This window comes from Anser brachyrhynchus (assembly GCF_964034855.1).
Source record: "Anser brachyrhynchus genome assembly, chromosome: 3".
Lineage (NCBI taxonomy): Eukaryota > Metazoa > Chordata > Aves > Anseriformes > Anatidae > Anser > Anser brachyrhynchus.
The window spans coordinates 50,075,271-50,102,616 of NC_137696.1; the positions used below are offsets into that span (position 1 = coordinate 50,075,271).

At 43.2% G+C, this 27,346-nt stretch overlaps 1 protein-coding gene and 1 long non-coding RNA gene across 3 annotated transcripts; one reads left to right on the forward strand and one right to left on the reverse strand.

Annotated features, from left to right (window-relative positions):
* On the reverse strand, nucleotides 1-14,114 carry LOC308191524. The gene is made up of 7 exons (XR_013948097.1): nucleotides 14,001-14,114; nucleotides 13,634-13,772; nucleotides 11,434-12,259; nucleotides 8,311-9,880; nucleotides 5,879-7,538; nucleotides 2,344-2,612; nucleotides 1-851 (listed from the first exon to the last, which is right to left on the reverse strand). It is a non-coding gene; the product is annotated as an uncharacterized lncRNA (long non-coding RNA).
* Nucleotides 13,992-27,346, forward strand: DACT2 (dishevelled binding antagonist of beta catenin 2). 2 transcript variants are annotated; one of them, XM_080583962.1, is made up of 5 exons: nucleotides 13,992-14,377; nucleotides 19,332-19,464; nucleotides 21,061-21,348; nucleotides 24,727-25,384; nucleotides 25,760-27,346. In XM_080583962.1, the coding sequence occupies exons 1-5, from the start codon at nucleotides 14,129-14,131 to the stop codon at nucleotides 26,514-26,516; spliced, it is 2,085 nt and encodes a 694-aa protein (XP_080440088.1). In that variant the 5' UTR covers nucleotides 13,992-14,128; the 3' UTR covers nucleotides 26,517-27,346. The 2 variants fall into 2 exon arrangements, with proteins under 2 accessions (XP_080440088.1, XP_080440087.1); XM_080583961.1 differs by having other exon boundaries at nucleotides 24,727-27,346.

The window sequence follows — 27,346 nt, forward strand, 5'->3', positions numbered from 1 at the left end:
TAATTCAATACCCATTACAGCAAATAAAAATCATATATTTCAAGGTAAACAGGTAAACTGCTATTTCCCTAAAAAGTCAGCTCTAACAATTCCAAAGTTTTTCTTGCTATTGTTATCCCTTATCTATGACTATGCATTTTAAATGCCAGCCTCCTACACTTGAACACAGCACATAAAGTGTTCTTGCAACGTTAATTAATGATGCAAAGGTGCCTTTACTGGTGCCCAAAATTGAATTTATACAGCATATGCAAATGTATTTTTATGTTGGTACGACTGGCCAGATTTACAATTTTCATAGTTCAAAACAGTGATGCCACAACACAGCATTGAATGGTTGAAAATATAATACCTTTTATTATAATATGCTGTTTTCTTCAAAACAAACTGTTTTGTAGGACCTTGGCAATTTTAATAAAAGCAGTTATATATACATATAAGGTTTACTCAAAATAGAATATTTGGATTGACTCATTTCTGGAATATTGCCCTGACTTAGTCCTTTCATATTGTTTAAACTCACTGATAGTTCATTAAGATAACATATGTGTAAACTCACAGATAGTTCATTAAGATAACATATGTGAAATAGATTTTTACAGGCAACTTAATTTTGTTCCTTCCTAACTTTAGATTACTTAACTTACCAGCTTTATTCAGGTAATAAATATTGAAGTATGGCTACAAACAGAGCATTACAGTTTAGTTTAATATAGTCTATGTTTTTTTTCACCCCTGACTAAATTTACCTTGCCCTTGTCACTACATAAACGACTGGCAACTACGGCTTTTTGCCCACTTACCTCTCGTTAGATGTGGTGCTGTCTGCTGCTTTGCCATTAGATGTCACTCTGGACCATGTAAAAGACCAAGTACATGAACTAGCATCATCAGCAGAAATAAACAGTTTCAAAATAGGAAATACGTCTTCTAAGGCTGCACCTTATCCATGAACCCTCTCCAGTACATATACCTTCACCTCCACCTTCACGTTCCTCTGTGGCTACTGGCTGTGCTGACACAACAGCACATACTGGAAAGCCAGTTAGGCCTCACCTAGCACAAACTTGATCCTATGCTCCTTTCATTTCAGAAAGCAACAATTTCTAAGGGCCAGAGTTTTCAATCACACAGGGATAGAGAACCATGAGAAAACACCGCCGTGGGATGCCTCTTGGAGGGCCGAAGGGCAATGCCAAGCATGGTGTCTGAGCCTAGAGCAAATAATCCAGCAAATGGGATGTTTGGCAGACTGGATCTGAAGCCAACTGATTAACTGCTTTATTCTTGTATCGCTTCTCATGAGTTCATCTTCCTTTAGTCTTTTTGGTTTGTTTGTTTGCTGTTTTATCTTGACTGAGTTGTTACCAGCAAAGCAGTTCATCAGTTTGTTGCTACGCCCCCAGGGGAAGTGGGGAGTTATGGTAACTTTGATCTTGGAGGAGAGATAACAGCGGCAAGGTAAAGCACTCCCACATCAGTGGGGTGGATTCTGCTGATGCTGAAATCCAGAGGAACCCTCCCCACACGCATTGACTTCTTGTGGCAGCATGATCAGAGTCTTAGTGCCCTTACAGCTTTTATTATGTTCCCAGCCCTGTGGTCTAGGGCACCACGACATTTTATGCAGAGCTGCCACGTCAAAACAGGACAAATTCAAACAGTCCCCAGGTTTTCTGCTGACACAGACTGCTGTGGCGTTTGTAGTCCATCCTGGAATTTCAGCCAAAGGGAGAAGTCCTGCTTGGGATAAGACTTCTGCCCATTGCCACATACATCCACTCATTCTAAGCAGTTCACAAACAGCTCAAGGTGGGGCATCTTTTAAGTACCTTGTAATCTAATCATATTTTTATGTTTTTAGGCAGACTATTTGTTATATCTGAGCAAGACGGGATGGATTAATTGAAAATGAAATGAAACAGAGAATTATAAAAAAATATTAAACACTCTGCTTTCTGATAGCAGCAGCATTTAACCTTCTAAGAAACCACACTACACACACAGGTGAAAAGCCAAAAGAAAGGGGTTTCTGGGCATGAGCCCTGTGTGTAAGTAAGGGAGAACCATAGCACTGTCAGGTTGAGAGCTCACAGACCAGAAATGAAAGCCTTCATTGGAGAACTTAGCCCAGAAACCAGGAAAGCAACTCTTTATCTCTCTTCCAGAGATACGTATGCAGAGAGCAAGCTCCTGGGGATCACACGACATGGTTGTTTTGGGGGGCTCCCAATACATCTGAGAAAGATGAAGTGACAAACCTGAACACAAACACCAAGGATGCAGCAGAGCTGAGAAAATTACTGACGTGTTCCAAGCCTAGTCTGGTGTGTAAATACTGACCTGAGACCAGCATCACGTGATAAGTGGTCTTTGGGGTACGAGTAAAGCTGTTGCATTTCAAACTGAGGTGGCCCATTTTCTGGTGGGATACCAATACTCTTCAGCTTCTGACCGTCACCACCACCTTCACCATTACAAGGGGCAAGCTGCTGCTCTACATGATGAAAAAAGGATGGCTGAAGTTGCACCACTGCTGTTCTCCAGAAAACCTGCTGTATGATTCAGCTGGTGTCCTTGAAGAGTTTGTCTGAGACATCCGTCTTCTTAGCCTGCAAGAGAGCAAATGTGTTTTTCTCCCACTTTCCCTCTCCTCAGCACCGTTAGAAAGGGAAGTGAGCATCTCCTCCTCCATAACATCCTCATTAGTCTCATATTTCCTCAGTTTCCCACATTAATCCAAGGAACAACCAGAACTTGATCCCAGTCTCTGTTATGGCACCACAAAATAACACCTGCCATCTCTGCACGTCACCTTACACGGTGGGGAGAGCAGACAATGCCATTCATTTCAACATTGCTTCCAGAGGACAATAAAGACAAAAACTGCCTGTTGCTACCTTAATTCGATTTCCTGGGAGGGGTGGATTACTGTCTGCTCGCCAGGATGGATTTGCAATGGAATACGCTCATTAGCAAACAGAAAATGTACACAAAGCAAATCTAGTCTTCCAAATTTTTTCTAGGAACAGCTTTACAGGATTTACACAAGAATTTGCTTGCAGGAAAGGAGATTTGAGCATCTAATTTAAAACATCCTGTTCTGTGATGAAATATTTCTTTGGGTGCCCACACATGTGGAGACACTTTCCTTTTTTGCAAATGTTTCTGTGTTTGTCCTTAATCTGTACTGCAGCTGGTAGATCAGTGTTGTTTTACAGGTATTAAAAACATCCAGCAGGGTAGCTGCTAGCTAAGGTTTCAGGCTCCTGATAAGAGATGGCAGATGTTCTTCATCGTAACAATGAGGATAGCAGCTGCCTCTGTTTTGCAAGAGAGAGTAGAGAAAACTTGATCCACGCTGATGCTTGGACAGAGGGCTGATTTTAGGTCTTCTGGCATACTTAATGAGGTTTAGAAAATAAATAAATAAATAAAAAAGCACTAGTGTCTCACTTAAGGTCAAAGAAATAGGGAAAAATAAATCTACCATGCTGTGGGGCTGGACACTAACTTCTCCAGCTTTGCAAGGTAAAATCTGGATACGGATTTCTGCATTGAGACCATACATCTGCTTTGCTGAGAAAGAGCTTTTAAAAATGGCTCTATACAGAAAAGAGAGGAAATTTGTCAGTGCTGCAGGGAAAAGGAATCTGAGAAACAGGAATGGAAACAACCAGATGGATAATTTCAGCGCAGCAAAAGTGATGAAAAGAGTCTGTGCCTCTTGATTATACTTTAATCTAAAGCTGCTGCAGAATGTATAGAGGTAAGAAAGCTAGAGCGTCCCTCAGGCAGGCTTGCACCATGAACTCAGGGGATGCCCAGGCTATGGTGCAGGGCCATGAGCTAGCACCACAATACCAAACAACGTGGCTGGGCTAGAATGGTGCTGCGGCACAAACAGGCTCAGGGACACCATCACGATGACACTCACACAGTCCTGCCAGAACCTGAAGGAGCATCTCTGCACGTGTTATGGCACTGACGTAGCAGCTCATTCCACCTCTCCAAAATGGCACAGTAATCCCACGGTCAGTAAAACCAGAAATGTGCCCATTGCACCAAAGCACAATTACTTGGTCAGAGGAAGAAGAGCAGTTGGAACTGCAACTGGGCTGCTCCCGCTCCTAATGGAACCATGTCTGATGTCCAGAAAACCTGTTACCAGTCAGAGGAGACTGTTTTACAGGTAATAGGTCAAGCTCAGACCAAACTTATTTGCCTGGACATTTTTCAAGCTGGATTCAGGTGTACTCAAAGTGAACCTGGCTTGAAGCTTTAATAGACAAGATAACTAATATGTAGGAAGTATTGAGTCATTACCACACAAAATTTTCCAGCAGTGCCATGACTGGAAATGCACTCTAGTGTTATTTGTGCTTCTCTAGGATTTAGAGAGGGGCATCCTTTAGGAGAACTACTCTGCTTTCTCAGTTTTGATGCAGATTTAAATTGGCATTCACTTCACATAATCCCTCCTCAGTTTTGTAAGCTTCTCAACACCTGTCCACTCAAGCAAGTCCTGCACAACACCTCTGAAGCTGAGTATAAGAACATTCAGCAGGAGGTGAGACTCAAGGTGCTTATTTCCTAGCCTGGCACAGGTGGGCAGAAGGAATACCTTGTACCACTGCAGCCAAAAGGACAGTAAGGCAAGCAAGAGATGCCTTGTAAGCTCGTGTTCTTACATCAGAAAGGTATGTGGAAAGGTCATATGAGTCTGCTGTGGTAAGGGAGAACAAGTCATGTACTGTAGTATGTATTTCACACGTCAGATCATCTCACGCACAATTAACCGGTACTGTGTTATTTGTCTCTTTGTAAGCAAATGATTCGATTAAGGGCTACTTGGACATGGATTGCTGATATTGACATGTGCTACTTTGAGTGATTTTAAGAACCTAGTATTTTATAAAATGCTCTGGTTACAAATTCCTGTCTTCTGTCTTTCCCAGGTGTACATATGGCAAAGTACTTTGCAATCAAACTAGTCTAAGAAAAATGCAATTAAGAACATAAACAAGGAATCTTCTTGGGCACCTGACAATAAATACAAATTTGCTGAAGAGCAGTAAGTTGAAGTGAGGATGACATGGCAAAGTCAGAGGGCGTAGACAACACATGTGCATGTGTGTGCTTTTTCACATCCTGTTCACAGAAAAATTTGTGAACAGCAATGTTAAACAAAGCACAAACGCCACAGCCTCAGTAGCAGAGGAATTAGAGATCAGCTATGTGTCTCCCATTCTTCTTTTCTGTCCTGGAATGTGCAATATGTGCTTTAGCCCATCCCATTGCTGAGCACACAGCCGCTATCTCAGCATGCTTGTAAGTTTTCCATTTGTTTTTCACAGTTCACTAATGACTTATAACTGCCCCTGATCACCACGCTGCTGCAAATGATGAATTTAGCAGACCCCACATGCAAACGGCAAAGCATGAGAGACGATGTCAGTACTGGTCTGCGACCAGAGTTTCACAAACCTGCTGGTGTTGCACCGTATGCTGAAAAAATAGTTACACACAATAAGCACCATCTTCCTGCCAGCACACCTCTTCTTCAAATGACAGGAGCTGCAATATCCTATGAGCAAAGAACCATTGTCTGTAAAATAACTCAATTTTATTCAGTAGCTAGGTTTAGTTTACCTTTATAGGAAATAAAAATGTGAATGAACGATAAATATAATTTTTTAGTTTGCCACTGCTCTATTTAGTCATGAAAAGTGAAGCTTTGTTGATGAAAAAAGTTTCCGTAATATTGCTCCCCAGATGCATTCAGCAATACTGCAGTGATGTGATGTACACCAGTAACTTTTGCCCATTTACAATGCTGAAGCAATTTCTGCTGTGGTTTTATCACTGACCTACCTACCAGAAAATGGAGATGCAATTGAAGCTCTGTGAATGATTCTTTCGGGGTAGACTCAGCAGGAAAGCACGCTCCCCAAGGCATGTTTTGCACAGTGGGTCTCCTTCTTATAAACAGAGGCCAAGTAATGGCTGAAACACAGGATTCAGTATGTGGGTTTCCATACAGTTCCATCCTAGTGGAATTAGGATTTAACATTATTGGAATGAAGCAAGGAATTTGATAAGGCTTTTTCTCCCATCTCATTGACTTGCTTCTATGGGGATATACAGAGCTGCATTTTTAATACAAGTCATTTAGATGAAAACATTTCCCAGTTGCCACAATGCTCGGTATGACTCTTACACACCACCATATAAATCTCGTTAGCTCACAAAACTCACAAACATATTCCCACTAACTATGCATGTCAGTGAAGCAAACTGGATCTGTCCAATTTGCTCTTTACTAGAAAAGAGAAGGCATTTCAAAGGATGCCCAATGAAATTTGCAGCCCTCAGAAGTCAGCAGGTTGTTGGCTTTTTTCGTTGTTGTTGTTTTATTGTATTTTTTTATTATTGAAAGAATCCAAAAGGAGCAGACCTTTTAGCATCCAGCAAGCTAAGAGTGCATTATCTGAATGCATTCAATTCCTGTTAGTCAATAAAAGTACATTACCATGCCATCCTCTGCATTGCAGTCTAACCCCCATTACCTGCACAGATCTCCAATGCAAATAAATAGAAACATCAGCTATATCAGCATGCTGTAAAACTCTAAGATGAATTCCTTTCTCTTTCTTTCTTTGTTCCTCCTGGATATCTTTAAGGTAGCGGATCTATTTTTAACAAAAGACATTTCATTCTGAATGCTGTGATCCAGAATGTGCAGAAGCATTTGGCAAGATTAAATGTAGTGAGTCTTAGGCTTCAGTTTAGCAAGATATTAAAGTGTGTGCCTGACTTTAAGCACAGAAGTAGCACTATTGACTTCAGTGGGACAACTCACCTATTTTGAGGTAGATGAGTGTTTAAGCATCCTGCTGAATCAGTGCCTTGGGGTTTTCTAACCATACGTCTTGAAAATTTTTGCCATCCTTAAGTATGCTTGTCAATACATTACTGTGAAAGGACCCAGATATTTTTTTTCCTTTTTTTTTTCCCCCCCGGCATTGAGCTTTATTCATGCTGGGGGAAAAAAAAAAAAAAAAAAAAGATTATTTTTTGCAAAAAACAAACTTTAAATTTTCATCTGCCCTGAAGAAAAGGTAGTGCCCTTCATTTATAGGACTTCAGAGTAGAATTCTTCAGTAGGGCAGAAGGAATATTTACACTGCAGAACTGCACATTGATGTTTAGTTTTTCCTGTTGGAGATATATTCCATTTCAGAGAAGTAGACTAAGAAGTAGGCTAAGGCCTTGCACACAGCTGGTTTTGCTTTGTTTTTCAGAAAAGTATGGAACTTTGAAAACAGCAAGATCATAGATCACACACACACACAAACCAAATGGTGAAAAGATAAATCCATATGCAAATGCTGCGTAAAAATCTGATGTGATATGTCCAGTGTGAAATACGAAGCAATGGAACACAAATCTTTTCTTGGTGTAACTTTAAAGGCTTTGATGGTTCCATTTATTCTGAATGCTGGACAAGTGAAAGGAGAAAACTGGGATCCCTCGGACTAGAAGAAAATGAGAATGACAAATGATTAAATCAACATAACAGCATAGATTCAAAATATTTTTAGAAGGCAGCTTTGCAATCCAGAAGTACTTCAAATATTAGCAGAAAGACCCATACTTAAGAATAAATTAAGCTTATAAGAATGAGAGCAGACCCTCAAATGATGAATCACGTGTAACTTGGAATAACCAGGCATACAAACAGAAAAGATGGCAGCTTGGATATACAAACATGGTCACCTATATTGAAAAACCGTTGAAGGGAAATGAAGTAAAGGGAAAGTAAAAATGAAGAGCAAATGAATGGAATTCTCATTTAATATTAATGATCAGGAAAAGAGATTTTAACAATATTTTAACGAAATCTCCAGTTGATATGAAATTGCTAAGCATTATGAATGCCAAAGAGGGCAGAAAAAAAAATGCTGTAGGGCCTACAGAAATCAGGAGGACAGGAAGAAAATGAGGTTCTCCTGGGAAAAAAAGTAAAAGCTATAAATTTCTCCACACCAAAAGATGTGGAGAAATAATCATTATTCTCCTCAGCTAGCCTGACCCCTTACACCAGACCACAGATGAGGTTTTGAAGTGATGGGGAAGGGTCACTGCCCCTCTCAGCAGCAACTTACTGATAGCCCCTCTTCAAGAACTGCCCTACCCCAGCTCTGTGGGACAGCCTTCTGACCCAGCTCTCCAGCCCACAGCAGAAGCACTCAGCATCTACTTTTAGTATCTCATTCTTAAAGAGGCCAGATTAAAATCTTCACTTACTTCCAAAGAGCCTTAATACCCATTTTGTGCCCAGTCCCATAAGCAGGTAGGTGGAGGTGCAGTGACTGAGCGCTGGCTCCAGGCCAACTGTACTCACCACATGCCCCCGGGCACCTCTGGTTACAATCTGTTATAAACTTAAACCTTGGCAGTTCAAACTATTTCCTTGTGCTTCAGCTTCTTCTCAGTTAAACGATGGCAATGCTTTCAAGATCCCTGCCAAGAAGCCATTATAGCCACACAAAAATCGTATCACTTTTTTCCTGGTTTCCATTCTCTATTACGCTCCCATACCTCCCATTCTTTCTGAATACTGATGCCCTTAACTGTTTTCTGGCTTTACTCTCAAGCATCTGGCCCCAGACTCATCCTAGCTACTCTGTGTCACTCCTGGATTTCTGGTCCCCACCATTTTCTCCATTCTCCTGCATGCTCTGTGCTTCCTGAGTCTGCATCTACGCAACAGTTGCTCATGTTTTCCCCTAGTTTGCCCATCTGTCCACAAATTTATGAACAAACAAACATTTTCACATGGTCCAAAACAAGGCCTTTTAGACATGAATATTGAAGTTGGAAGGCATAAACTGGAAAGAGGCAAGACTGAATGCTTTCATGCTTTCATGGTTTCCTGAGGGAAACCTCCACCCATCCCTACAACCCCCACTATCGTGCTGGGAGCATCACAAGAGAGACTCAATCTGCAGCCTCACAAAAAAATAAACAGAAATAATCACAAAAACAGATGGACATCTCCTAATCCCCAGTAGCTGAAGGCAGGATTTTACTCATGTTTTCAGAAGATTCCTCTCTCTAAAGACCACCATCAACTCAAATCTGTTTTCGTAGCAGGAGCTGTATGTCAGCTGCACTCTTGCTTCCTCTTTCCCATCCATTACCCTGTAAGCTATAGTTCAAAAAGTCATTTTTTCAATTCAAATGAAATTCTCTGAACTCTCTAGAAAGAGACCATCTCACCAGCGATTTGTTTCTTTCTAATTAAATAAAGTAATCCTTGAGACATCAGCCTTTAAGAAGAATGTTTTCAAAAGCAGCTGCTCTGCTAATTAGGCAAAATGCCCGGATGAATGCAATTTACTTACAGTCACCTCACAGAGGGACACACAATACTATGCATTCTCTGGCAAGCAGTGCTAGCATGGAACTAACACTGCCCAGTGTGGGCAACATGAGGGCTTAATCAACTTTCAGAATGCTCTTAATGCTGAAGTTAACATTTCCAAAAAATGGCAAAAGGCTCCATCCCACTTCACAGCTGAACCCCATACCTCTGTGTGGTGCCTCAGTCCTTCTCCACTGAAGGATATGCTCAGCACACGCCTTCTTGGGCATGCAATAAGCAATGGTGACAGGTACAAGAATTACACTTCCACATATCATGAGTAGGATAATGGCTTCTGTTAGGTTTGGCTCAATCCATGTCTGACTGCTCTGCATCCTCCAAATAACCTCTTCAATATCTGCCAGATGTTAACAGCTCAGAAGATTCCTTTAGGCAGTATCTCTCCATTAGACCTTTGGCTGGATCAATGGCAAGAGGTCTGCAGAGCATCTAGGAACAACAGGACAGAAAAGGGAACAGAAAGGTAGGCTGGCAATGTGAGTGTGCTGGTGCACCCACTGAGTTTCCATCATGCCAAGAGATAGTCCTAAACAGCATCGGATGAATTTCTTCCTCAACTAATGCTACACATGCTAGTGCCAACTCAAGCTAAAGCCACAGTTAAAATATACACAGGCTGAACCTTATACAGAGAGACTCTGTCTCTTCACATGGTAATATTGCCAAAAAGATTCTGAATGATTTTTCCCAACAAAACATAAGCAAACGTGGGAAACAAACTGTAGTTTCACTCTTGAAGCTGCCTGTTATTACCACTGTATTTTGTGTACTCTGGACTTCATCCAAAGTAAATATTCAACTATTTTACTTTTAAACACATCTGGAGGTCAATACAAATTGTCTTACCATTAACATTAGTCCCACACAAACTGGCTAATATGCATCCACAAAACAAGGAGTGAAGTCATTTTTGTGGTCAAATTAACGATGCAGCTTCACTTTCAAGTCCTACCACAGATTTCCTGTTCGATCCCCGGTTAAAGGGTTAACCTCTTTGTATATCTCCATCTGCAAAACAGGGTAAATAACACCTGCCTCCTTTCTGGTATTTTATGAGGCTCTGAGGGCATTTCTATACCACAGGTGCAAGGCACACCCAAGCTGGTTCCATACGAGGAGCACTAACTCTGTTCCTCACTTTTCTAGGGATTCAAATTCAAATTAAAATACTCAGTATTCAATTTACTAAAGTGCTGAGTGCTCAGAACTGCAGCTGAAGTCAAAGGGAACTCTGCAATTTATATATATATAAATATATTGACAATATGATACTAAGTACTCTGGAAAATTTGAACCAAAGGCATCTCCAATGGGCACCTAAAATGAGTGAGCATCTCTGAAATGAAACTCAGTGCCTCAAGTCCCCTCCTAGAAAACAAAAACAACTTTACAGCTTTTGGGACGTCATAAAGACATTATGAGTTCCAACTGTAAGGTACTTACAAGCTAGAATGCTAAGTACCATTACAAAAAAAAAAAAAAGAAAGAAAGAAATTCTGTCATTAGTGCACAGCTTCAATAATCTGCAGTAAATAAAGCAAGGGGTTGGAGCATGAGGAAAGAGGGTGTAGAGTAGTCATCCATTGAGTACGCATCTTTCATTGTACACATCTTTCACACTGAATGAGAAATAGACCAGGGGAACAACATTGTGCAATCATATCTTAAAAAACAGGGCCCAAAGTAATATTATGTAGAATAATTGTTATTTCTTACTGTTTTGTTGTCTGATTTTGCAACCATATAATTCCCTTACTACAGGTTTCTCTTTAAATGTAATTTATGTATGACCTCAGAATCCATTGATGGAAAACAGAAGTGTCAATTTGACTCTTGCATAAATTGAGAATAATGTCTTTGAAATCAGTGGAATTTAAGCAACATAACTGAAAAGTCAAAACCTTTGGCTCCTGAAAAGTGCAAGTTACATTTCAGCATTTGGATTCAGTGTACTAAAGCTAGGCAGTAAAATGAGGTGTTACCTGTACTCTTCTCCCTTTCTTTCAAGTCATTCCAAAAGTCTAGTGAAACTTCACAGAGCATCAGCATTGAACATTCTTCTCTGTCAGTCATCAAGAATTGTGGAAGTTTGATTATTTCCTACTATGAATCTTTCACCTTTATCACTACTACTGCCCCTATATAATACCATAGCTCTAAAACTGGGGGCAATTCATACCTTTTACTCTTTCCCAACAAATCAGATAGCACAAGCTATTTGTGGAGTTATCTGAAAAGATTAAGTGACATCACATGGGTTCCGGGGAAGAAACTAATCAGTACAACACAGGGGATAATCAGGAAGCTGATTAGAATAAAGATACTGCTGTGATATAGCCCATTTGGGATTTAATGTACAAAAAGATAAAAAGATGAAAGAAAAGGAAGAACAAAGTGCAAGGGATAACTGTTCCTTGCAAGAGAAGGAGGAAAAGAAAGATATATGACCTTAGATTAACTAATTCTCCTAGCAAGTATATACTAACTGGTATTTGTTTCCGTGACTTGTATTTGGTCATGTTAGAACATGGTTTGAATAAAATAAGGAGCAGTGTTGTATTGTCTGTTTTAACAAGTGCCAAGACAAGTGATTTACAAAAATGCTTCAGCTCCTCATACCTGCCATGGCATTTTGCAAGATTCTTGCCACATGCTGCACACTACTGGTTGTTTGCCGCACTCCACCCAAGAGGTGACAGTATTTCATGCTGTCTTTTGTCAGCACCTTCAGGAGCATCTTAGTTTTGAAGGCAGTTTTTCTTTCCACTTCGTAGATGAGTCCAGTCATCTTGGCTCTGAGGCATTGCTCTGCACAGGGAATTTTAGTGGGATGGATGGGGAAAGCAACAGCAGAAGTATATTCATAAAAAAAAAAAAAAAGCCTTAGATAATATTGGTCATACTGTACCCCTTACACACCTTAACCAAGCACTGTGATCATCAGTCATACTGTTCCTGCAGTTCCATCTTATATGTGAATATTAGAACCGTGAATATTTGCATACAACTTACCAGAACAGGACCTCTCTAGACCCCTTCTGATGTAGTTCATTTTTTTTCAGAGTAAATACAGTTCTGAAACCATTAAACTACATGAAGTCTGTGAAAAGTGACATGGTGAAAGTAAGGCTTGGTCCTACTCTTAAATAATGTGTTGTACCGGACGTGGTGTACATGAATAACTTGGTGGACATGGTGGACATGAATAACTTGGCCTCCCAGCAGGAGCTGTTTTTGACATTACACTAGTGCTTCTGGTACTCCTACAGGGGCTGCAGCCGGGAAAACTAGGCTGGCTGCAAGCTTGGAGGCAGAAACAGCCACCCACACATGGTGTTGAAAGAAGGCACTTGGTGAACAGATGACAGAGCAACTTGTTCCCACTCACCCAACTCGTGTATTCCAGCACAAAGTCAAGTGGCATTCAAATTGAGGTATGCTAGCTTTTAAGGATATGCCAAACGGGCAAAAGGAGGTGACCACAGACAGATGGGCTATATGCATTGTGTACATTGCCTCGCAGAGAATCATACACGCTCCTGAAACTATTAGAATCTCCTTGAATGTGACAAAGTGATCTGAGGATCTGTGGGATTCAAATGCTTCCTATTTCAGTGTAGGCAGCAGAATATTAGTTTTGTGTTGTATGGTCTCCACTGTGTTCACCAGAGTCTTGGTATCAGGGCTTCTCACTCTCTGCATCACTATAGACTACGTATTAGTAGTATACACTTTATTAGTGTATTTATTATATTAGGATATTTACTTTCACATATTAGTAGTATTCACTTTGCTTTTCTGCCTGCTGAGTACCTCCTAAGAAGCTGTCTTGGAAGCTTTAAATGGCATTTTCTGGGTAGCAACAGCAACATGACCTTGGATTTCTGTGACCAACCATTTCCAGAGCCCATTTAAAATAAATCCTGAGCCCTTCAAGTGACTTTGGGAGGCTGAGACACACCTCGATCTCACAAAATGACTCTCCGCCATGCTTTTAAAACAACAACAAACAATTTAGTACTAGAAAGTGAATGGCTATGATTAGATAACACACTTGGGTTGGTTTCCAGAGGGCAAGGTGAAGAGTGCCAGCCCTGTGTGTATTTCTGACATGAAACACTAGCAAACAGGGGAAGGGGCAGCGTTACGAGTACCGCATTTTTTGTGAGGGAAATGTTCTACCTGAGCGCGCTCACTGCACCGATATCCTCGCAATAGCTTCATATGCATGAGGCTTCAGCAAATGACGGGCTCGGGCACTCTTTGGGTATCGCAGAGGGGTAAATCAGATCCGTCTTTAGCCCGCAGGGATCTGAGCAGCCTGAAGAGAGTCAGAAACCAACAGCGTTTTCAGAGATGCTCCGGGCAGAAAGCACCCCCGTGGGGCAGGGACAGGGACGGGGACGGGGGTAGGGGCAGGCAGGAGCCTCCCCCTCGCGGGGAGGAGGCAGCGCACCGCCCCGAGAGGTGGCCCCGGCGCTGCCCGGAGCCGCAGCCCTCCTCCCTCCTCCTCTCCTCCTCCTCCTCCTGCTCCCTCCCCGCTCCCCACCTCTCCTCCAAAACCTCCGGAGCCGCCGCGGCCCGGCTCCAGTCTCCGCGCCGCCCGGGGCCGGCCGCAGCCCCGCCGCCTCCCCGCCGCCTCACTGCCATGGCCGGGCCCGCGGCCCAGCGCTGAGGATGCTGCTGGGCGCCCCGCGGCCGGGAGGGGGCGGCGGCTGGGATCGCGGCCGGGTGGGCGAGAGGCTGCAGGCGGCCCTGGCCGGCCTGCGGGAGCTCCAGGTGCTGCGGGAGCAGCAGCGGGACCTGGTGCGGGCCGCCCTGGCTATGCCGCAGCGGGGCCCGGCCGCCGGCGGCGAGCAGCCCCTGTGCGCCCGCAGCAAGGAGCGCCGGCTGGAGGCCACCCTCAGCGCCCTCAAGGAGCAGCTGGTAAGGGACGGGACGGGGTCCTGGTGGCCCCCCGGGGTGCGGAGGGGAGCCTTAGCGCCCAGGTGGGGGAGAGCAGGGCTCCTCGGTCCCTGCGGGGCTAGGCCGGGCGGCATCCCCGACAGAAAGTGCCGGCAACCTGCGGGAAGCCCAGCCACCAGGTGGGAAAACGCAGCGGCGGGCATGGCGCGATTAAAGTCACACATGAAAGATGCTGGCGAGCGGACTGCCGGCCGCTTGGTTGCCTGTCAGTAATAATTTTAGCTAATGGCTCCACTTCGTGTATACATAAGAAAAGGAAAAAAGAACTGAAAGCGCTTATTGCCTGTCCGGGGCCACTGGGTTAACAGCAGCACCCCGTGACCTCTGGCCGCAGCGGCTATCCATTTCTTCTTCATGTCAGCTGGCGTGCTTTGGTTGCCGATTTGTTTATATACATCTCAAATAAGACCTGAAAATAGAAGATTATCTCGTTAGGACTTCGCTGGCACCTCGGAAGGCTTTCAAGGACACGGGAGAAACCAGCGGATAAAATGGAAGGGGCCGGGATTAAATTTATTCCCCTGGACGTGCGGGAGCTGGGAGGGCGACAGTAACTCAGCTCCGCACCGGAGAGGGACAGGTTTCACCAGTAGGTGCCAGTGCAGGTTTGGGAAGCATCGTCTGGGGGTGCCTGGGAGGGAAGCGTGCCGGCAGCTTGCGAGGGACGGCCCCGCAGTGTGTAAAACCGAGGGTCGGGCTCCTCAGCCACGCTGCGGTTGTGCGAGCGCCTGGAGCTGCGGTACAAAGCGCTTCCGACTGACCTGCGGCTGCTGGAAGCCTTCCAGCGTGGCATACCTGGTAGCTTCCTACTGTTGTTCTCTTCCCTGCAAATTGCAGACGTGTATTTAACCAGAGGTGCAGACCTCGGCTTTGCATAAGACTAAAATAAACCCGAGAGAAAGGAGGCTTTGCAAAGGAGTCCACACGTCCTAGGAACTCGGAGACCACAGGCTGAAAAAAAGTTTCCTGGTGCCTTGCGGACAGCGTATTGCAGTCAAACCCCTTGAAAATTTTGTTCACGATCACAGGAAGTTAAGTTAAAGCTAAAAGCAATAGAGAATGCAAAGCATGGCGTTGCTCCGGGAGTGTTATGTCTTCACCAGTGTTGTTCTTGGCCCAGGGACGGTAGAGTCTGTGATCACAGCTTTCAGATGGAGAAACTCATTAACAATGTAAAGGTGGCTTTGCCTTGGAGTGCGTCTTGATCCAAGTTTCACGTAGGGCTATAGCCCTGGGCTTTTGTGTGGTCGTAGCTGCATTCATAAAATGTTTGGTCCTTGTCACATAAAACGGGGAAATTGTATCAGCCAGAGCTGGCTCGAGGCTTCTCAGCAGTGGAAGCAAGATAAGTGTCACACCAGGCTTCTCCTGTGCTGGGAGGGTGAGAAACAAGCACGGAGGCTTCCTGAGGTGTCAAATGCCACTAGCAGGAATGGATGGAGCAGAGCCATCAAATCTTTTAGGGACCACTTGCAGATGCCACTTCAGCATCCCAATCTCTTCCCCAGCAGTGGGTGCTAGCAACAGCCAGCAGCTGACCTTTCTGCTGTAGGCAGCAAGGCCACAGGCTTTCTGATGCCCCTAGCAGTCATGTCCTTTTTTGTTCTTAGTCAGTGGCTCTTTTCGGTGTCCAGGGGCTCTTCTGTCAGAGCTGCAAGTTGCCACGGCACAGGCAGCAAGCCTGTAGCAGAGACTGGGAAGAAAAGCGGAGCTAAGTGATGCTATCTACCCTCAGTGATCCCAAAGGTGCTAAACAGGTCTCTTGGCCAAACTTCTTTGTGGTGACCTAGAGGAGAAAGAAGAGATGCAAATTCAGGCTAAGGCAAAGGAAGTAATCTATGACACTTTCACTAAGTGGGTAGATATCTAAGGCAGCAGCATACATTATTGCTCATCTTTTCTCAGGGAACGTATTTATAAAACCTCACTGATTTGAGTCCAATGATCTTATTCTGCAATCTTTCGGGTGGCTTACAATGTTGTAAAAATGTGGAGAAGGGACAGAAATTATACTGAAGAGGAAAAAAAAAGCAATTGGTACCCTACATTTTGTGTAGATTTTTTTTCCCCTTTAAATATTTTTAAAAAGAATAAAACATCTTTTACATCCTGGATTTTTTTTTAATTATTAAAATAACTTAAAATTTTTCTGAGCTACTTTTTTTCTCAGCTGAGAAAAACGTGCTTCCAGAAGGGATTCATCTCACACCAGAATAAGGGTCTGAGAGGTGAAATTGACCTTCCTCTGAAACTGGCTGCTTTGCAGAATCAGTTACAAAAAGACCCAAGAGTGAATGGATTTTAGATGTACAGACCTAGGTAAGATTAGTGCTATCTTTTGTCCATTCCAAAATGCAGTTGGATTAATAAAATTATCAGGTGCCAATCTACAACCACAGCAAGAAACATCAAAACCCCCTTTAGCTGAAGGGAGCTGATTAATAGCAGAGCAGAGTAGTTAAACATGACCGGTGCTTTTTGGTACCTTGGTTTGGGGTGCCAGTTTGTGTAGATTCAAAGGAACCTTCTTTTCGGAGAATGTTCTTCTGAAAAATGGGTGGTATGACAATATCCCCGATTTGGCTCCCAGAAATCGTCGTCCATCAATAGCACGAGTTGATTTGGAAAGTCTGGTCCTACTTTGCGTTGTGCAGAAGTCTTCACAGCTGCATTGCCCAAAGCAAACAGATGGCTTCACCTGCAAGGTTTTGTCTCATGTAAAATTCATGTAGTGAATTGAGAAAGAGCGCGTTTGGGGTTTGTTGTTCTGGGTGCCGCTCGGTGTGGTTATTGGAACAATAACAACCTCAAGCAGCACGCTGGAAAAGCCGTCCTTATCCAACCAGCGTGAGACGTGCTTGTTGTCTTGGAGAGCAGAAGGAGTTAACTGAAAGATCAAAGCTATGAAGTCTGCCAGAAACATGAAAACCCAGTGGTGTGAGGCACCATAAAAGGGTTAAAATGATGATGTAAATCATGTGTGTTGGTTAAAATGCTGTGAAAGCGCAGACAGAACCTGGAGGTATAATAAATAATCTTTGAATACCTGAGAGCCTTGTGGCCTCTCTGTCATTAATCAGAAACCACAGACTGAGGGATTGGCTGGCAAAACATTAATCATTAAGCAATTAATTCCAGCCGTGAAAACAAAACTTTGTGATTTCCTGAGTAGGTGAGATTGAAGGAAGCATGGCATGTTTTTGCTTTTCCACCATAAAGGAAGTAAAGAAGTACTGAGGAGGTCATGCATTCGTCATTCAGATGGGATAGAAAATCTCCTTTATTATCCAGGTCTTCCTTTTGTTTATGTGAAACAGGAAGAGTGAAAATCACCACCTGTATTCCTAGGGAGCAGTAATGAGCTTGTTGAGCTTAAACATTTCTAGACGCGAGACACTAATAAAATGGGGTTTTACTTCTTGTGTGTTATATGTCCCTCCGGTTCCGTAAAACAGTGTGCTAGAAATACACTTTAGTCTTCCCAACAGCATCAACCACCATAACAGTTGTGGTGAGACTCAGGACATCTGCCTTTTCTCTTTTCTTTGATTTTCACTTTCTAATCACTTACTGATTAGCTCAGGATCTTAGCTTTCCTTGCATTTTGTATTTGTAGCTGTGGAGAAACCTAAAAATGCAGATCTTAAAAGCGGAATAATGATAACACAAGGAAAGTGAAGCTGAAAATACGTACATACTGATTTTAATTTTGTACATGTTGCTTAATATTGTATATACTTTAATTAGTTCAGGGGTCCTAAATATTATTTATTTGAGGTTGGAAATGCTGCTAGAGCTGCACTTTTATACGTGAAATGTAGGCACAAAGAGCCTTTTTTAAGAAGAATGCCTTTCTCGCCGTTACTGAACAGAAACCCGGCCTCACAAGGGCTGCGAGCACAACTTTACAACCAGCTTGAAGAGAATACCTTTCTGTGGAGTACTGCAGGATGCATGGTTAGGCGTGATATAATTAGAAGCTGCCTAAATAGCGGCTGGTCTTAGATAATTTGCCAAGTGCCACGTGAGAAGTTGGTGACAGAAACCAACCGTGGTTCTTTGGCTGGTACCCTAATTCCTGGCCATCTGTCCCCCTAAACTGGCCATGTAAGTACTGGCAGAGCAACTGCAGGAGCTGTTACCGCAGATCAGCCTGGTCAGTGATTGCAGTGGGCAAAGGCCCTTGTTGCTGGCTTCCGAGGGATTATTTGCAAGCCTGAAGACACCGTTTATTTTAAATACAGACATTTTCACAGGAGAATTCAAGTGCCGCATTCTTCTTACATATAATGTGTGGAAATAGCTATCCATGAGACATGAAGGGGAAATTTTCAGCAGCAGAGAAGGCACATTTCATGTAGCGTACCCTTTCTACTGTGAAGAGATGCTATCAGAGCTAAGGGCTTTGCAGAATGCAGTATGCTACCTGTTCTTCGTGTAGTGATAAGATACTTCTACGCACAAACGTTCCCTTTCACCAGAAACTATCTTCAAGTTCATTCAGGCAATCCATAATGTTTCTCTCATCCTCTGCCCAGAGGCAGTGTATGGCAAAATGAAGTACATATATTAGTGTGATAATTAGTCAGAAGATTGCTGTCCTCTTTAGTGAGACAGTCCCTGCCATAGGTGTAACAAAACAAGGGAAGTTGAAGTAGCATATTCAGTATGAGAAGTTCTGAGAAAACATTCAGCTGGGCAGAAGGCAATATATGCTGAGAAACAAAATGTTTTGTACTTGCCCGTTATGTCAGGCTCATTACAGAGATCCATTTGCAACAGTCCCTAGCTAAGCAAAACATTTCACAAGTGCAGAATCTGTCCGGCACAGATGGCCTGAATTCACATGTTGCTGCTGAGATTCTAACCGCAATTATTCTTCATTTTCCCCTTCTTTCCTTGACTGGTGAATCAGTCTCGTTTGAGGAGACAGGATGTCGGTTTGAAAAGCCACCTGGACCAGCTTGACCAGCGAATAAGCGAGCTGAAACTGGATGTCAGCAAGACCTCCAGTGAATACCTGGACAGCGACAGCCGCCCCAGCTCAGGTAATGTGCACGCGGTCATTTATTCCCAGGGGTGTGGTGCCAGTAGCGCTGAAGGATGTCAACCACTGAGCAAAACCCCGTGTGATGTTTGGTCAGAAAGAGTGCCCCAGGGCTGAGGTGGAGAGTAGTGATGTGGCATTGAGCGCACGCAGAGCTGGTGAGAATTCTCCTGCAAAGTGGATTTAATTGGAAAATGCTGTTTCACTCAACAGTATTTTTTCTGGAAATTTTTGGTTAAAAAATAGACATTTTAGCCACTAACAGAAGGAGAAGACAAATTTATTAATTAATTACCATGTTCAGTGCAAAATGGCCATTGGCAAAGTGTCTAAAGTACTTACTAGAAGCAAAGGAGACCAATATCTTAAATCTGCAAAGTCTTGAACATCAGTAAAGCCTTAAAGATCACAACCACTGCAGTGCTCTGACCTAATGAATGTTTGATCATTTATATAAAAATGAAACAGCTCTATTAAAAGACACTGAAAAACAACACCACAGCAGTCTGCTGAGTAACATTCTCATAGACAAGAGACAGACAGTTTCAGGTTTCTGTTGTGATTCACAGGGAGAGCTGAACTGAAGTCTTTTATAACTGGGATGTCTGTTAAAACCGGTTTCTGTTATCTAGTCTGGGACAATGGCAACACCTCTTTTTAAACACAATTTTGAAAAGCCTTAAGTCTTCCTTGATACAAGGAAAGATTTTTTTTTTCTTTGAATCTTGAAAACTTGTACGATATGAGAAAATCTTCTTATGTCTTATCTATATCTATACATTGAATAGTAGTAATTTCCTGAAGCATTACAAATAGCTGAGCAGGAATAAAGCATCTTTCCACTAACTACTTCTTCCAACAGTTTTGTTCCACGTGCAGTTTATGTGGATATACATATGAATTTGCAGGATGATACTTACAGTGTGTATAAAAGTTCAAGTTTGCATGAGTGTTTAAGTTCAGGAGTTATTCACTTAGGCACACACAGTTCAAAAGGAAACAGCATCCTTTTCAATTTGCCTTATATAGAAAAGAATTATAAAAATTCCCATCTTGAACTTACACAGAGCCTTATTTAATAGTTCCATAATTAATTAGCGATGATCACAGGACCTGGAGAGAGAAGATAACCTCCACTCTGTGCCCTCAGATATTCCGGCTATCATAGACTTGGCAGCTCTGATCACAGGCTAGTTTTGCTCTACTGTCCCAAATGAGCTATGCTTGTATGCACCTAGCACAAGTTACAACAGCATATGATGGCTGTTTTACACCAGTTGCATAATAGTCCCCAAAAATGTTCTTCAATAAAGAACTGAGTATGATGGTGCTGCACTTCTCCCCACCTCACGCTCAGAACTAAGTGCATGTGTCTGTGCTGAGCTGGCTTAGGGCCTAAGGAAATATACAGAAGCCCAATAAAAGGTAGTTGAATCAGAGTATGCCTTTGCAAAAGTTGCCCCCCAAAATAGTGACAAATTTAGACCTAGGGCAAATAGCAAATGGAGATTTATCTTATTCTCTGCATGTTTCTTCTACAGAGCATATTTAGTAACTGTAAATTGGAAATATCTTCCTATTTATTTCAACTCGGCAGGCTTCTACGACCTGAGTGATGGTGGTTCTTGCTCGCTCTCCAATTCTTGTACCTCTGTGTACAGTGAGTCCATCTCCTCCTCCCACACCAGTCTCTTGCCCAGCTCTCAACACCCTAAGGCAAGGCTCAGTGTGTTTGATTACCGACCCAAGTCTGCAGATGAAACTACTGTGCATACCACCAGCTTCCAACAGCAGGGCACCTATGTCAGCGATGGATGTCGGACTACAGCGAGCACAGACGTTTCTGGGACTCCTGCCAGGTCTAGACCGAGGCCAGTTTCCACAGGTAATTGATTGCAGAGCTGGGTATTCATTCAAGAGAAGGGCAGAGTCCTGGCTATTACTCTTAGAACCTTGTATACTAATAGCATAATCAATACATAGCATTCATTTTAAATGTACAAAGTGAGAATTAATTGAAACCACATAGCTGTGCCATTTACTGTACAACTTTCACTTGTCTCAGACTCAGATACTTTTAAATAATAGCAAATATGAGTAGGTATGCAGTTAGAGATGGAAAAGTACTTAAGTGCATGAGGTAAAATTGTAATGAATGTCTTGGTTTTTTTTTAATTTATCTGTTTGAGAAATCAGTAAAATTGCATACTTGAAATGTCTTATGTAAAAGTACAGCATGAAAAATATAGGGTGAATTCAGTATTAGAGCTGTTGCATTTTACTGAGAAAGATTTTCCAACAATTTGAAGGAAAAAGAGCTATTTCCAGACTTAGTGTCTGTGTTCTCAATCTGCCCTAAAATAGCATGATAAGACTTAGTTTCCTAGCCATATTTACTGAAAGCAATGTGCACACACAATATTCTTCTTCATGCTTTATAACGTACAGTTAGGGATAACAGACACCAAAGGTTAATCAGCTATCTATGAACCAGTCTTGAGCCTAATACTGGACCAAATATAAATTTGCCTCACACCTTTATGCATAATGGACAAACCTACTAGTGCTCTGAGTCCCTTGTTCACGTAGCTGTGAAGTGCCATCATATTATTTTCCATTTTGGTCCTTCCATATCCTCAGAGCAGCCTCATGCTAGTGCAGTTCTTAGGGTGACCCAGTCAGATGTGTTGCTGTTCCATTATAGAAACAGTGGAGTCACAGAGAACATCGTTTCAAGTACAGCATCTCTCTGGTGTCATTCCCACACCTTCCTTACCTGAGCTAGCTCACCTCTGGCTTGCTGAGAGCTGAAACAAAGACCCCCTGTTATGTACAAGTCTGTGCAGACACACCTGAAACGATGGTGGTAAATTACAGTATAAAAACAAATTGTTCTCAAGGCTTCTCAGATGCTGGGGGGAAGAAGTGTTGATCTTAATGATCCGTGGCTTCCAAGTTCAGATTACAGACTTGCTTTTGTATCAGAAATGTGCAACGCTTTGCTCTTAGCAAATGTGGCTTTATGGGCTTGGGGTATGGAGATAGATTAGCAGAAAAAGGGATAAGTAATGTTAAGAAGAGGTGTGGGAGTGAGGGCACAGACCTCCTTTAGTCCTCCTTCCCCTTTTATACCTCCTACTCCTTTCTTCCCGGCTACAACCTCTTACTTCATTCAGTGTGAGAACCGTAAGTGGTGGGATTGTTGCCTCTGTGTAGTCTTAAAGAAACAATTCCTGTGAAGTTGGCCATGTTGCAGAGAAGTGAGTCAAGATTTTACTTCAGAAAAGCATTGTTTGGAAAGGGGAAAAAAATTCTCATTTCCTCCCCCTAGCTTGTCCCCGCTGAAAACTGCAGGTACAAACAGATTTCCTCTTGCCACAGAAAGAAAAGGCAAGCTTGCTAAAACACCACAAGCACAGTATTCTTTTGACCCCTTCCTGGTTTGTTTGCGGTGGCTGAGTCACTGCTCCTTTGATTGATTTTTTTGCATAGCTGTTCACTTTGTAGTAGAATAAGTGATTTTTGTTAAAAGCCAGTGATACTGATCCTTCTTCACCTCACTGTAATGAGTCTGGATTACTGTTACACGAAAGCATCCTTCGTTTGAGCTAGAACATGTGCTAGAGTGTCTTCCCTTTTAATGTAATGTTGGGGAAAAAATCAGTTTGTGGTAAAAGAAACCGTGTCCTTTTTTTGTGGAATTTCTATGCTGTGCACAGAAGGTAAAAAGCAAAGGGAAAAGAGAACACTGCTATACACTGCCAACAATTTCCTAAAGAATTTTCATTTTGTAGTTATGTTGTTTGAGACATCATCATCCTGAACTGCTGAAGCAGTTCTTTAAGTGCCTTAGGTAGGACACTGCAGACAGCTCCAAATTTTGAAGTCTCCCAGAAGCTTCCTTGGAGAGGAGAGAGGCAGTCACTGTAAGCGAAATACCTGCTTGGATTTAATGTTTGGGTTTCCTGGCAGCATGAAGTAGCCAGGAAATTAGCTAGCTGAGGATTTGTTGACACTGCAGCCTGCACTGTCGTACCAAGAAATCCAAGCAGACTGCAGATGGTTCCAGCACTCTTGGTATCAGAGGTAACACAGCACCATGGTGCTCTACCGGCTGACTGGTCCAGATGGAGCAGTCCTGCTCCTGAAACACAACCTGGCTCTCACAGAGCAGATGTTCCTGAGAGGAAGGTCCAGCAATCTGGTGTAACTTGCCCTTAGATTTTTTTTTCTTTGTCAAAATAAAAAAGTTCTCTAGCTCATTTTTCTACACACTTAAGGTTGACTTTTTAAAAATCTGCACACAGAATTACAGCAGTCCTGATTTTGTGCCTTGTAATAAAAGCTCAGAATATTTTGTTCTGAAATTAAGTGCTCCAAGAAGTTTGGAGACTTCATTGTGGCCTGTCAGACACTTGAGTCTTAATGTCTCTGCTCTGTAGGTTGAGTGCCTCTGTTCAGTAATGCCTTACTGAAGCAAGATGCAAAAACAATACAGCTACAGCTTGCAGCTGTGAAGAGTTTAAGAAATACCTGGTGTCTGTTCAAGTCTTCTTAAAGCAGCTGGTTGAGTACTCTAGATTTTTCTAAAATGCATGATATAAAAGGGTTGGAGGAGAAGCTGGAATTCAGATTTAACCACTTTAAAAAAAAAAATAAAGATACTGATGACTCTTTGGTAGATTCTTGCATGCTGGCAATTCCAGGAATTTCTTTCTGAGTTATAGGTTTGTTTTTGTTTTGTTAGTTTGTTTAAAAAATAAAATAATAAAAAAGTCATTTAGCCAGAGGAAGTCTAATCTACGCTGGGGAAAAAGTATGAAAAAAATATATCTGTTGTATTGGATAATTCTGGTTTGATGCTTCAGGCTTAAAATCTATTGGATTTACTTTTTATCTCTACTAAGAAATAAAAGTAACTCCTTATTTTTGGTTGATTGGGTACCTGTTGGTCTGTGTTGTTTGAGAACATTTTTATGTATACACAGATTTACTTTCATCCAAGTAGCACAGTTTAAATTTCCTGCGAAGGCATCAGTTTTATTATTGGTGTTAAAAGGCATTCTAATCTCCATTACGCTGAGGTGAATAAAAGCCCTGAGGTAATTCAGTGTTCTTGGAGGACTGAAAGGCTTTCTGCATTCCTGCTACTGATTTTAGTATAAGTTAGCACATCCCTCTGAAATAACACTTTTAATATAAGCCAGCTTGAGTGTAATTGTCTGTGATTTAATTAGGTTATTTATTTTCATCCACTGTGTAGGTGACTTGGAAAGACTCATTCCAGCAGACAGTAGATTTCAGACAGAGACAGATCACAAATCCTCATTGCCTCCGTGCCATGCAGACTTGCAATTGCACAGCATGGACCCCAAGTTCCAGAACGATCTGGTCTCCAAGAACGGCATCGATGTGTACCCTTACCCAAGCCCCCTTCATGCGGTGGCTTTACAAAGTCCCCTTTTCTCCCTGATGGGGACATCCCCAGAAGCAGACCTCCAGGCTTCCCCCAGCAAACCCATGCCTAGTGTGACAGGTCCCAGCTTGATTAGGACTAGGCCAACCGCTGAGGCCAAGCCAGGGGGTTATATCAATAAGTTACTGCAGCTGACGAGATGCAAAGGGAACAATCGAGCTGATGCCAGTGAGCGGGTTTCGACAAAGAGCCAGCCAGCCACAATGCACCAGAGACTCATTATAACCCCCAGCGCTGGTGGAGTGAAAATTAACAGCAGCGGTAGCCAGCTGGAAAAACAAGCAAGTTCTCTGGAAAGTAACAAAGCTGAAGGAAAGCTGCAGAGAGAGATGCCGGAAGGGGAATGTGCCAAGCAGCAGGAGACCATGCGCTGTGTGAATGAGGAACAGCCGTCCACTCTCCCTGACACAGAGCCATCAGCTGTGAATAGTTGTTATCCTGCCAAGTCAGCGGCTAGGGGCTCTCCACTGGCAGAGGCAATGGAGAGCAGTGCGGAGTGCAGTTCATCCTGCTCGCAGCTGTGCCAGGAGGACTCCAGCCTGGGCACCTGGAATGCTAAAGCTGTCCCTCCCCGAAAGCTGCCCCTCAAAAGAAGTGGCAATGCCAAACTGGGTAGTGCTGGAGGGCATGACCGAGCTGCACGGGGTGAGTTTGTTCACGCTCAGTTTGTCCCTGCAGAATCCCACCAAGTCCGAGTCAAGTTTGCCAGCTCCAAAACAAAGGCAGTGAAGATAAAGAGGAGGAACAGTGAAAAGGTGCTGCGTCCTGGGAAGCAAGCCTTTTGCATGGAGAAGGCAAGAGGGGCTCATGGGGCTGCCAGGCCGCCTGCTGAGTGGAATCAGCCCCAAAGACCGCACGCAGCAAAGAGCCTCATCCGGAGACCTTCGTACTCTGGTGATGTGAGCGGCAGGTCGTGCTCAGAGTCTAGCCTGTTCCCCGCACAGGTCAGGCTGCCCACCACACCATCCAGGCCTGAGCTCTACAGAGCTTCTGCCAACGCGCTGTATTCCCCCGAAGGAGCTTCTGTAGACACAGCTAACAAGAAGAAGCAGCAGCGCAAGTGGCAGTCCACAGTGGAGATCTCTGCCAAGGCCCATGGGGCCAGCTCCTCTGGCCTAGGGGCACCGAAGCAGCCAGCAAGGAGAGCTGGTGTCCTGCGCACCCTCAGCATGAGGGCTCGCTCCAAGAGTCATCACCACGGAGCTTACGCCAAAAGCGAGTCAGACCACTCTGAGTACTCTGCGGAGTGTGCTTCCCTCTTCCACTCCACCATCGCGGAGACCAGTGAAGGGGAGGTCAGTGATTTCACAGCTAACCGTTTTGGGGACAGTGAATCCAGTGAAAGTGACTCAGATGGCAGCAGTAACAGCAGCAGCCTCGCGCTTGACTATGATGAGGGGGATGAAAGTGAGCTGATTTGGCCTGAAGGTTCGGTCAGACAATCAGGAACTGTCCAGGTCTCTTCCAGGCCTCTTCCCCCAGTGCCCAAAATCTGTCGCATCAAAGCTTCAAAGGCACTAAAGAAGAAGATTAGGAGATTCCAACCCGCTTCTCTGAAGGTTATGACCATGGTTTAAGGGAGAGCGAGCATCTGTTTCTTTACTTGAGACATCCTGCTGGCTCTCATTTGCGAAACAAGACGACCGATGTGCAGAGAAAAGGACTTGCTTAAACGAACTTTTAACAACCCCTGAGTCAACACAAGGGATCTTTTTGTTTATTAATGCCTGGACATAAATGTCACTGTATCTAATTTCCTCTTTTGCCATTTAATCTGTAAATATGGATCTGTGTATATTGTGTGATGCCTTTTTTTTACTATGCTGAAGGGTCACCATGGTAAAAATAAAATGCCAGGAAGAGATGATGTGTCCAAACAACCTCTGCCATAAGATTTTGCAGGCAGGCTCGTGTTGTACATATGCATTCACAGTATCAGTCTCAGACACAAAAGCCTCCTAAGAAGAGGGGCTCTTTCCAATTGGAGATTTGGGAACATCCCTCCCTCTTGTAAGTAATTCTTTGCAGTCTGAAGGAGCATTAACCACCCACCTATGGAAAAGCTCTCAGTGCCGTCTGTAGTTCTTTCTTTCAGGTCAACCATTTATGTACCATCTCCCAACCACAGGAGGACAAGTCTGTTCTTCAGTAGAAACGTACCATGCTTATTCAAAAAGGCAGTGTGTTTGTAAATGAGAACAAGACTTCAGTCTGTTTTCAAAACTGAGAGAACAGGGTTTTTCCTTCAACCCCTTCTCTATATGATTTTCCATGTTATTGTTCATTTATTGAATGAGTGAAAGAACATGAGGGCTCAGTACCATGCTGTGTGGATAGCTGGGACTGAAATTATAGCTTTGCCCCTGAAATTGCAGACTCAATAAATACTATTTAATATACTTCCAAA

Excerpts from the sequence above, each read along its gene's own strand:
- DACT2 (XM_080583961.1), top strand. The coding sequence starts at position 14,129 with ATGCTGCTGGGCGCCCCGCGGCCGGGAGGGGGCGGCGGCTGGGATCGC. Across the intron at positions 14,378-19,331 it reads GCGCCCTCAAGGAGCAGCTG|TCTCGTTTGAGGAGACAGGA; the intron begins GTAAGGGACGGG and ends CTGGTGAATCAG. Across the intron at positions 19,465-21,060 it reads CGACAGCCGCCCCAGCTCAG|GCTTCTACGACCTGAGTGAT; the intron begins GTAATGTGCACG and ends TCAACTCGGCAG.